The 12,510-nt window shown below is 47.0% G+C and overlaps 1 protein-coding gene across 1 annotated transcript in view; it reads left to right on the forward strand.

Moving 5' to 3' along the window:
- Positions 1-4,921, forward strand: part of Adra1b (adrenoceptor alpha 1B) — a 46,929-nt gene extending 42,008 nt beyond the window's left edge. The window contains exon 2 of the mRNA XM_026395374.2: positions 4,322-4,921. Coding sequence (XP_026251159.2) covers positions 4,322-4,920 — 599 coding nt within the window. The 3' untranslated portion in view covers position 4,921. The remainder of the gene's footprint in view (positions 1-4,321) is intronic.
- The last annotated feature ends 7,589 nt before the right edge of the window (positions 4,922-12,510 follow it).

Below are 12,510 nucleotides of genomic sequence, written 5' to 3' on the forward strand. Positions count from 1 at the left end.
CTTAGCAACTAAGCGAGGCCTTGTCTCAAAATAAAATATAAAAAGATTTTGGAGATGTGGCTCAGTTGTTAAAAACCCCTGGGTTCAATCACTGAAAGGAAGGAAGGAAGGAAGGACGGCAGGGAGGAAAGAAAAGAAAAAGAGAGAAAGAGAGTACACTGCTATTTAAATAGTGTTGGCATCCTTTGGGGTATTATAAATAATCTGGAGATTATTCAAAGTATAAAGGAGGATGTATATAGTTTATATGCAAATATTATGCCATTTCATATGAGGAATTTGAGCATTTGCAGATTTTGATATCTACAGGAGGTCCTAGAACCAATCTCCTGAACATGTAGACAGAAAACTACATACTTCAAAGTGGTCACCATTTATTATTATTTTCAAGTTATCAGGCCACGTGACAAAGCATTTTACATGGCCAGACGTGGTGGCACATGCCTATAATCCCAGTGGCTTGGGAGACTGAGACAGGAGAATCATGACTTCAAAGCCAACCTCAGCAACTATGAGGCGCTAAGCAACTAAGTGAGATCCTGTCTCTAAATGAAATACTAAAATAGGGCTGGGGAATGTGGCTCAATGATTAAGTACCCCTGAGTTCAATCCCCGGTATCAAAAAAAGTATTTTACATGGATATTTTCATGTATTCATAAGCATTTTATAACACAGATATGTTCCCCATTTTGCACATAAGAAACTTGAGGTTGAGAAAGCTAATTAACTAATTAACATTTCTAAAAGCAAACAGCAAATTCCTAAAGAGGACATTTAATAACATAGGTTCATGTCAACCAAAACCCTGTGCTCCAACCACTTGCCCACACTGCCTAAATTGAGGACCAAAAGGAACGGCTTCTTCTAAGAGGGGTAAACAGCTTAAGGTGCCCAAACCCGAAATGTGCTGTAAATGCTCATGAGAAAGGTCATCTGCACTCCCTTACTTAGGCTCAATACTTTTCAGGGCTATGGTCCTGGAAGGATATTTGATAAGAAATAAAGGCAAAGATCCAACCTGCCTTTGCTTGTGGCAAGGTGCCTCCAGTAATAAAGAAGGCAAAGAAGAATCTGAAAAGATATGCCATGCTGCCCAGGGGGACACAATGACATTTATGCCCATATCCTAAGGCCACGTGTACTCTGTTGCAATGGCCCGTTAGCTACCGCAGGGCAGATGCCACATCCCAAACTCAGCTCTGTATATCCCCAGCTTGTCAGTGCCTGGCACTTGTCAGGAGCTCAGTGATTCTGGAAAGAATTAATGAATGAAAAAAAAAATGGATGAGTGTATAAAAATTTAAATATCTACCACCATCATATGCTGGTGTCCTGGTGCCAAAAAAAATAGGACCCAATAGCACCTTCCTCAAGACTGACTTCCCACTCCTAAGATTATTAAACGGGCTAACGGTGCAAAAAGTTTAGCACATTTCCTGTAGAGCACACACGCAACGTGAATGGCGGCTATTAGCATTACTGCTATTTATACATTCTTCATAAGAGTTGACCCCTTGGGATGGGTCCCCACTATTTCATTTATTCCCTGTTCACCACCATCTTCAACAGGGTTGGCACCAAGGAAAGTTATTTGTCTCAGTAAACATGGCTTCCCTGCTCTGGGCCCTCCCCACCTTTGGCCACAACTGTCTTTTCACTCTCAGCTGCCATCCCATATGTCCCCACACAAGGGGACGTGCCACCTGTACACAGGCTCATCAACATTTACCCTCCCGGGGTAATGCACAAGGCTCCCTAGTCTCTCCTGTTTCCCACTTTGTCAAGTCTAGTTTCTTAGGCCCTTCAGATGCAGTGATGCAAACAAGCCCATCACCATGGACAAAGACAACCCACTCCCATGGTGGGATTCTAAGTGTTCACACGCCATAGCTGCATCCCGGGTGGGGCCTTCTGTGTGGTGCCTTAATTCAAAGGACTCTCTTCAGTGGTGGGACACAAACCTAACGACCTGGCCCTTGTTACAAATCAGACCAAATCAGACCATTGCCATCTGCCTCACCACAGCAAACCTCTCTGAATTGAGAAAAGAGGCCAGCACTTGGAGTTAGCATTTACACTTCAGGTATGGGTGACTCCTGTTCCCAGATTAAATCCCTGACTACCTCAGTCCTGCACCAGAAGCCCAGTCATCTCCCACCAGCTACCACCACTGGGTTGCTAAGCAGAGAAGACTTGGGTTCCCTGAAAATAGCCAAACCTCATACAATCAAGAAGGTGAAGTGCTCCAAGAGGGAAATACAAGCATAACCCAAAATCAAAGATAGGAATTCTTTTGTGCCATCACCTGTGGAATTTTCAGCTACTCTCAGATCTTCATTGTCTCCATATGCAAAACGGTTGGTCTTGACAAGTGCTAACCACCCCCATTCAGATATCTAGGTATGCTCAATCTTCATTCAATAAATAAACTCAAAGATGATCCCACAGATCAGGTCCTTGGGAAACTCACAGTCTGACAGAGGAAAATAAAAGTTTTTACACCACAGGCTGGGTGGCAGGGTTCAGATGTGGCTTAAAGATACAAAATATTCTGTAAAGTGCAATCCCATTTTTAATATGCAAATGCATATATGCAACAGAAAAAAAAATCTGAAAGTTTATGTGCCAAAATGTGATTTTTTTCTACATTGCAGGGTTATGCTTGCTTTTTAAAAATATTTTTCTTCCTTTTGCATTTTCCCATCTTTTCCAAAAAAGGTATTACTGATAGCATCTTTTTATTTCAAAAACATATTTTGTATTCAAATAATTTAAATCTTAGCTATATTGCAAACATTCTGTGTGACCTGGGGCAAGCCACTTACCCTCTCCAAGTCTTGTTTGCCTTATACTTAAAATGGAAATGGTTTTTAATTTGATATTGTCATAGAATGTTTTTGGATCTCAAATTCAGAGGAATGAGTTAATCATGTTTCGGGATTCATAACATCTCATCCTCATCAGTCTATGGCAGACTCTCTTATTTTAATGATTTATTTCCTTTTATTCCCATTCTCCATTCCCATGTCCATCTGCCTTTACCCTTGGGCAAACATTCTGTATTTAACATGTCATTTTGATTTGAGAGTGTTTCTACAAAATGCTTATGGTTGTGTGGTGAATTACTTAAGTGATATTATGTCATAAATCTCATTCTATTTCCTCCTTTTTTTTTCATAAGGAATGATGTACTTATCACTGTGTGGACATGTCATCCTGGGTCTCTAAGTACTAGATAATCTCCATGAGTGCATCTACCTCATTCTGTCTTTCCCATGGAGGGACACCCAGGTTTTCTCCAACTCCCTGTCACCACAAACTACACTACCTTGAGCATTCTTATACATGTCCCCTTATAGACTTTGTGAAAATACATTGAGATCTGTAGCCTAGAGCAGAAGAGCTGGGTCACAATGTGTACACTTAATTGGACCAAGTGGAGCCAAGGTCTTCTCCAAAATATCTGAGCCTCAGCCATGTCCCTCTGCCTAACCAGTTTCCTAATGTGTGCCAGCCTAACAGATATGTTACATCTCTTTGTGGTTTTCATTGTAATTTATTTGACTGCCTAATATTTTGTGCATCTTGTCATATGCTCATTAGCCTTTGGGCTTCCTATTACATAAATTGCCTGTTCATTTTCTTTGCCCATATTTCTCCTGGGAATGCTCTTTCTTGTTTATATAAGGAGTTCCTTATCTTCTAAATATCAATCCTTTAACTCTTTGAGATATTGTAAATAATTTCTTCCCATTCTTGCCTCGTGGTTTATCCTTTTGAAGTGCTAAGTCGTTTTTCTTCACCTTCAAGATCAAAAAGATAGTCCTTTAGGTTGCCTTTATTTTTTACCTTTAAAAGTCTGCCTTTTGGATTTAGGTCTTTCGCACATCTCTTATCTGCCATGGAAACAAATCAGCATATATTTATAGGTAGAGTGCCTGACACAGAGCCTGTCCCCCAAAGACATTTGCAATGATGGGGATTGTTGTCACGTGGGTAGAGTGGGGTACTGCCATCCTATATGTTAATATAGGATACATAGACATCCTATGTGTAAATCTACATATAACGGAGCTCAGAAGCTGTTTCACTCGATCGGGAAAGGTTTCAGGACAGAAGGGAAATGACTGAGGTTGTCCCTATGAAGGAACATGGGATTCTTTCATTTTGAAAGGAAAGGCGTCAGTGGCTTGGGGAAACTGCGGGGAACCGGAAAGGCGCGGGCTGGCACTGCTTAGGGGGAGGTAGGAGGAGAGAGCTGAATACTCACCAGCTGCTGTCTGTTTCTGCCCGCGCCCTCCCCACCCCTTCCCGCTGCAGGCTCCCTGTTCTCCACCCTGAAGCCCCCCGACGCCGTGTTCAAGGTGGTGTTCTGGCTGGGCTACTTCAACAGCTGCCTCAACCCCATCATCTACCCGTGCTCCAGCAAGGAGTTCAAGCGCGCCTTCGTGCGCATCCTCGGGTGCCAGTGCCGCGGCCGCCGCCGCCGCCGTCGCCGTCGCCGCCTGGGCGGCTGCGCCTACACCTACCGGCCGTGGACGCGCGGCGGCTCGCTGGAGCGCTCGCAGTCGCGCAAGGACTCGCTGGACGACAGCGGCAGCTGCCTGAGCGGCAGCCAGCGGACCCTACCCTCGGCGTCGCCGAGCCCGGGCTACCTGGGCCGCGGCGCGCCACCGGCCGTCGAGCTGTACGCCTTCCCCGAGTGGAAGGCGCCCGGCGCCCTCCTGAGCCTGCCCGAGCCGCCCGGCCGCCGCGGCCGCCAAGACTCGGGCCCGCTCTTCACCTTCAAGCTGCTGGCGGAGCCCGAGAGCCCCGGGACCGACGGGGACGCCATCGGGGGCTGCGAGGCCGAGGCCGACGTGGCCAACGGGCAGCCGGGCTTCAAAAGCAACATGCCCCTGGCGCCCGGGCAGTTCTAGGCCCCGGCACAGCTTCCTTTCCCGGGGAGGAGCCACCGTGGGGGGAGGGCGGGCGGAGGGCGGGAGGGGAGTGTCAGCGCCGGGGGACAGGGCCCGAGGGAGCGGGGGAGGGGGGCGGGAGAGGGGCAGCTGCTTTTCTGGCAGGGGCATGGGTGCCAGGTACAGCGCCACGAGCTGGGCCGAGCATGCTGAGAGCCTGGGGGACCCGACGCCGGCCGGGATTTACGTCTCTCTCTCTCTCTCTCTCTCTTCTCTCTGTATATATATAAACGAGTCTCTCTCTTCATGTATTTAACTGTGGGTACACGTGCGTGTGTCTGTGCGGTGTACGTGTGGTCTGCATGTGTGCGTGTGTTGGGGGCCCGCCCTCGCGGGCAGAGCGGGTGTGCGCCCCGGAGACAGCCAGCCAGGGTGCTGTTTGTCTCGTGACTTCGTACCTCTTAAGCCCCTCCTTGTTCTTCACTGAATGATGGCACTTTGATGGGGTTGGAAACAAAGTCAGACATTAAAGATCATTTCTCCTGTGCGCCTTTGAGTACTTTGTGACAAGCGGAGCTTTGGGGTTTCTGTTTCCTTCCTTCCCCTTCAGGTCAGAATGGATTCTGGGTTTTGGACGTGGGCCCTCTCATGGGTCTGTGGACAATAGTTTTGCTAGATCCCCTTGGTCCCAATTTCTATTTTGCCACAACTGCCTTCCAGCAATATATAGTAGTCCCATCCAGAGAGAACACACAAAGGCCATGAATCTGGACCCCTGTTAGCCCTGCAAATACAACTTCAATGGAGACCAGACCCAGCCCTCCGGGAACCCATTCTCACTGAGAGGTAAGAAGGTCGAGTTATCCAATTCAAGAGGGACAAGGACTAGGGTGGTCTGCCACCCTTCCCTTGTCCAGACCATCAAGCTCCACCTCCCTTTGGAGGGGATGGGAAGGGATGGTGGAATGCTCTGGGCTCTTGGAAGGGGACTTGCCCCAAGTCCCCTTGGATTTGGAAGAATTTGCATCTTCCCAGTTTCCCATCCTATACATGGACCTATCCTTTGAAATTCAAAAGCCAGGAATTTGACACTTTTTGTCTGACTTCCCAGTGGGCACTTACTTCCAGCTGGTTTGGCTGGAGTCTGAGGCCCACCACCACCACCACCACCACCAGTTAGTTCACTAAAGTGTGGGTGGAAGGGAGCACAGGTGCAATTGGTTCCCAGCCCCTCTCTGACCTCACCAGACACACTGGCCTGTTTGCTTTTCTTCAAATGGGGGATAGCCTGGCTCCCCCCTCGGGGCCTTTGGGCTTGCTGTTCCATCTGCCTAGAGCCCCTTTCTCCCTCACATCTTTCACCTCTCTCCTCAAGTGTCACCGTCTCAGAGATCACCTGGCTTGACTTCCCCATTCCGGATGCCACCCAGCACTCCCTACCGTCCTCTCCACTTTCCTTTTCTCCATAGAACTAATCACCACCTGGCATACCCTTTTGAAGATATTTACGTGTGTGGTCTATCTCCCCACACATGCTGGAAATGTGCGTTCCCTGAGGGTAGAGATTTCTGCCCGTTCTGCTCAGTTTTATTCTCAGCACTTAAAGCAGTCCCTGACACATAGTAGGTACTCAATAAATATTTTCAAATGAATGCGCATGTAGTTTCCTGCCATGACTGTGGAAACAGTGATTACACAGAGTGCTATAGGAACACATGCAGGGGGTCTTCCGTCTGACTTAGTGGAGGTGGAGGACAGTTCTGATGAGGAGGAAAGACATTTGAAGAATTTCATCTGGGCCCTTGCTGCTGAACCACACTGGTGTTTCCAGATCAGTGCTCTTTCCCTTGTCCCTCTGCAAAGGTAGGAGTATGAGGCCAAGCCTCTGGTCCTGGTTTGGCCTCTAAGTCCCTGCCCCTCTCCAGGCTACTGTCTGTCCTGGGCCAGACACAGCCTTGAAACTCTGCAAGTCTTGACTTCCTATTCTCTCCTCAATGCACAATCCTCAGAGGCAAGCTATTTGAGGAAGAAAACCTCATTGGGATTAGCAAAGACAAAAGGCATTGGCCCTGCTGATGGCCTCATTCAGACTGTGTCTTCAAGAGAGGCATCCAAATCTGCCAGCAACCAAAGAAAAGTGCTGAAACCTAGGGACCGTCCTCTCCTATAGTGTTACCTGCAGGTGTCACCCCATCAAATGCCACCTGAAACCCAGCAGCCACTGACACATGTATAGTGCCTCACTCACTCATTTGTTCTTTCATTCATTCAACAACTATCTTCAATCACCTTGATCTCCTTTGTGATCCCACTGTTTCAAAGGAGAATAAAAGCTAGTTTTTGCTCTCATGACAGTTTCAGTCTGAAAGGAGAGATAGGACTGTCACTCAAAAAAAAAAAAAACCATCTTTTTAAAAACTGTGCACAAAGTAGAAAAAAAGTTTATGTAACACGGGTTAAGCATTAGAACCACAGAGTCAGAACTGGGTGAGAGTCATGATTCTTCCATTTACTAGTTGTGTCTTTTGGGGCAAGTGACTAACTGAGGGTCAGTTTCCTGCTTTCTGAAGTAGGAGTAGTTATACCCGTCTTAGAGGGTTGTTAGGAAGATCAGTTATGGTAGGGCATTGTGACATCCGTAGCATAGTGCCGGGCACATGGTAATTGGTCAGTGAACAGCTATTGCTATTACTAAGTGCCATTGGAGTAGGGCTTTGGGAATTCAAGGTTTCGTATCCATCTGCACAGAATCAGAACAGACTTGTGGAGGAGATGGCATCCCAGCAGGGTCTGAAGGATTTGGTAGAGCAGATGTGGGCAAGAGACAGAAGCAGAGGAAACAGAGGGAAATGGAGCTGGGGAAGGAAGCCAGAGGAGGTCAAGGCCTCCCTAGGAGCCACACCAATGTACATGGAGCTGCCTAAGATCTGCAAATAGAAAAGGGAAGACAACCAAATTGTGTTTCACAGGGATTACTGGGTAGCAGAAGAGAGTGACAGGAGAAGGGACTCCAGGCTGGAGTGGGTTGGTGGGGGGTGCTTGTCCGAGGCCATGATGACAGGCCAGAAATGAAGATCTGAACAAGGAGGATCTAGAGAAAGTGAGAGGTAACAGCGTAGGTGTCCAGAGGACTTAACCAAGCAGTTCCATGTCCACGGTGCTGCCTCATCACCATTTTCTTATGATAGGCTGGGCAGGTACTAGAATCTCTGAGACTGTAGAAAATTTCTTTCCCAGGTCACCAAGCTAGTAAAGGGCTTGAATAAGACTCTACACTGCCTGGCCCCAACCCAGAATTTTTTCCCTCTTACTAGATTGTTATGTGACTGATAGATTCCAATGTCCAGAAGATATCAGGGGAAAGTAGCAGGACAGCCTGGTCACTAAGGAGTGGGACTTGGGGGTCAGACAGAGCTCAGTTCAAACTCCTATTCTGCTACTCACCAGCTGTGTGGTCCCAGAAAAGAGTTCTAGCCTCCCTGTGCCTCAGTTTCCTCATTGATAAAACTGATACAATAGTAGAATCTTCTTCACACAATCACTGTGAGGAAGATATGATCCAATGTGGGCACAGAAAGGCTGGAAATATAAGAAATGATCGGCCAATGATCAATGGTATTGGAAATAGCTCAGCATGATCTACTTGGAGAAGACAGGAAAAATCAAGAGTCCTAGGGCGTTTTGTGATTGTTTTTGGTTTTCGGTTTTGAGAGATGTTTCCAGCTAACTGGTGGGTCAGAGAAAGTACTGGGTACAATCTTGGGAAAGGCTCCCTCCTCAAAGGACTTTGAATCATTGAAGTAGATACAGTGCTGCTTCTGGGTCTTAGTGACAAAGTCTAATCCTGCATTGGAAACAGGAGGATTCTGCTTGGAACAAAGCAGGACTTGAACACAGTGAGACCCAAAGGGAAGATAATTCTATCTAGCCCTTGAGTCTCTGAGGCTTTGGGAGGGCTGGGGCTAACCCTGAAGGAAGAAGAGAGCTCACAGATGCACCAGGAACAAGAGCCGCAGAAGCCACTCTTATGGTTACTTTTAATGAAACTTGCAGGAAGCAGTTATTAGGGAGGTAGTGGGAGAAAAGGAACCCGCAGGGGCTCACAGAACAATTGGGGAAGACTTTTAAAGAGAATCTGAGGTTTAACAGATGAGGACTACTAGACAGGAAATACTGATTAGTCAGTTCAGGTGGCCTAATTTGCACCCCTGGCTGCTAGGACTAGAGTCAATTGGGAACAAACTTTTTTCTTTTTGTCAGGGATTGAACTCAGGGGCGGGCAAGCGGAGCCACATCCCCAGAACTTTTTATTTTTTATTTAGAGATAGGGTCTAAGTTGCTTAGGGCCTCACTAAGTTGCTAAGGCTGACTTTGACCTTGCGATCCTCCTGCCTCAGCCTCCCAAGCAGCTGCGTGGAAGGAATTTTATCTGAACTGCCACTTTGGGGTTACTGAGAGCTGGGGCTGTGGTTCTCAAACCCAGAGAATAGAAGGATCATTCAGGGAGCTTATTAAAAATATTGAGGTTGTCACCACCCTCAGCCCCTTCCATCTGTTTTAGCAGATGGAAGACCCAGTAATCTGAATTTTTAGGGAATGTTGCAATTGGTCCATGAACCAGACTTTGAGAAGCAATGTTCTCCAACACACATGCCAAAGGGAAAGGACTAGTTTTCATGACCCCCTATCTATCCCCCATCCCTGGGTGGCTTACAACACCTACTGTCTTCTGGGACTGACTTTGCCAAACACTAAATTGGAAGGGTACTCCTCTCTCCCCAAGCCCATAGGCTGTCTCCAGGTTTTAACTTTTACCTAACCTCTGCCTTAAAGCTTCAGAGAGCCTAAAATGGCTTCAGAGAAATTCAGCCTCTCCTCTGGCCCTGTCGATGGACATCCACACCTGTGCCCAAGGCCAGGAAAGAGCCACAGCCTCCCCTGAGGACTACAGAGATGGCCCTGGGGAGCTGTTTCCAGAAACCAAACCGCAATTGCTTTCATAGCTTGGAAGTCATCGGAAAGGTTTCATCTTCCCTCTTTGGAAACTCATAAATATTTCCTTCGGGTTTTTGAGTTTTCTGCTATTGCCCAGAGCCCTGCTCCCAGGCCCCGGGCGAGGCCGCAGGGCGCGCCCAGGTGCGCGGGTTTCTGCTGCGGGCTCAGCACCAGGCGCTGCGGCGTCTCCAGCTGCGTACCGCAAAGAAGGCGAAGCCTCCTGAGCTGCTTCTCGCCCCCTGAACAGGGCATCCTTTTTCCGTACGTGCAGAGACTGAGAAACAGTTCTGTAGACACTGCAGTGACCGAGACCGCTCCACGCCGCTTTCCCAAATGCAGGTGCTGCGAATCCGACCAGCTTGGAGCTGAGGCGGACGCGGGCGCCACCTGCTGTCCAAAGCGACTAAGCGACGTGAATGTAAAGAAGTGAAGTTGCTTTGCAATTCAGCCTGGGCGACTCAGCCGGGTTTTCCCTGGTCCCTCGCTGGAATTTCAGCGGCAGCTGAATATTCTGGAATTTTTTACAGTAAGGATGCTTAACCAGGGGTCTGTGTGTTGACTTCAAGGAATCCGGGACTCCTTTAAAATGTTATATGGGATTTTTCTAGAAAAAAAAAGTTGCATATTTCATGACTGACTGTTAGGGACTCTGAACCATGTGCCCAGCAATGTGTAAGTCATTGCTGGTAAGTAACAACCAAGGCGAGCTGTCACTTCTCGGGCTTTGCAGTGTGTGGTGGGCTGAAGAAACACACACCCCCCGCCCATTAGTCCACATTCTATGCCCCAGAACCTGTGGGTGTTACCTTGTAAGACAAAAGAGGCTTGGCAGACTTGATCAAGTTCAACATCTTGAGATGGGGAGATTATCCTGGATTGTCCCAGCAGGTATGTTATCACAAGTGTCCTTACAAAAAGGGAACAAAAGGAGTGAAATGGCAGGATGAAAACTGAATCAAGAAGGACAAAAAGAGACTTTTGAAAATGCCAAGCTGCTGGCTTTGAAGGTGGGGAAAGGTCGAGAGCTAAAGGATGAAAGCAGCCTTGGGTGCTCAGCAGGGGCAAGGAAACTCCCCCACTAAAGGCTCCAAAGACAGCTGGGGCCATCCTGACTTTAGCCCATTGGAACAGATTGCAGGCTTCTGGCACACAAATGTGTGTTGCTTTAGGCCAAGAAGTTGGTAGTGATTTGTTAGAACATCTTTAGGAAACTAATGTACATTTTAGCAGGTGTCAATGTGGCATGAGCTCCACACATACATAGTGCCATACAAGGCTTTGATTCTCATAGAGAGAATAGCCCTTCCCCTCTGCTGGACAACTCGGCAACAGAAAATGCAGCCACCACTAAGGCACTGCATTTACCCAACTCCCCTGAGCCAGAAAGGCAAGTTCCCCCCAAATCCCTTTCCTGAGTTTCAGGTCCAGTTGGGAACATAAAACTCACATTGCATTTGTCTACCTGGACACCCTGCAAGCCATAGGTCAAACCTGGAACATCACCTGGAACCCAAGATGACCAAACAAGACAGGATTGAAAACATTTTTTTTTTAATACAAGAATTTCTAGATCAAAAAGGGACTTCAAAGAAATTTCCCTCTCCCTGTAACCATTTGCAATGTGCTTCCCAGATATCCCAGGTTATACATTCACTCTTCCCTGCCATTAGGGATATTTTGGTGGGAACATCCAAATAGCTCCAGATTAAGAAATGGGACACCTTTTGTAAGAATGAGAGAAGGCTTGACTAATTGGGGGCTTCTAGGCAGAGGGGAGACAGCAGCCGTCAGCTGAGGAGGTAGAAGCAAGGCAGCCCACCTTGAGCGGAAGGGATTAGAAAGACAAAGCAGAGGGCAAGGAAAGGAGAGAGTGTAAGAGCCCAGCCTAGCTGGCCGGCCACTGAGGACAAGGAAAAACACGGGCAGGGTAGCCTGGGTCCTGGAAGGTCAAGAGGAAATCTTTTAAAAATATTTAAATAAGTGCTCCTAAAAGAACATAAGGAAGTGAAAGAATGTTTATTGCAGTATTGTCTGTAGCAAGGGAGATCAGAAATGATGAAACTGTCAATGAATAGAAAAATGCTTAAATTATGCCTTGGATGTTTTGAAATACTACGCAATGGTTTTTTAAAATGACGTCACTCCATACATACTGACATGGGAAGATCTCCCAAAGGTGGCGGACACTATTGAAAAGGCAGATTACCTAGCCCTACGTATCATGTATTTTAAAGCTGCATATTTGTATATATGATTCCCAGCAGAATCAAGAATGACACTCCAGGAAAGGGAGGGGCAGAGGAAATTTTCTATTTTGATTCCATACATTTTCTCTATCTTGGCTTTTTTTCCTCAGATAATATTTTCCAGGTTACTCAAATATGTTTTTAATTGTGATAAGATACTCATAACATAAAAATTTGCCTTTATACCCATCCCAGTGCCTGGGAAAAGGAGAGTTCCCCTCTCCACCCCCCCCCCCAAGCTGGTTTCCAAGGACCTAATTCAATGTTGACTCTTATCTATTGGATTGCAAAGAATTTTCCCAAGGATCTAACTACTGTCCTTTGAAATGCAAATGCCTCTGTGAAGATGGTTTTAAAAAAAAAACTTTTC

The sequence above is a fragment of the Urocitellus parryii genome, chromosome 1 (genome assembly GCF_045843805.1).
Source record: "Urocitellus parryii isolate mUroPar1 chromosome 1, mUroPar1.hap1, whole genome shotgun sequence".
NCBI lineage: Eukaryota > Metazoa > Chordata > Mammalia > Rodentia > Sciuridae > Urocitellus > Urocitellus parryii.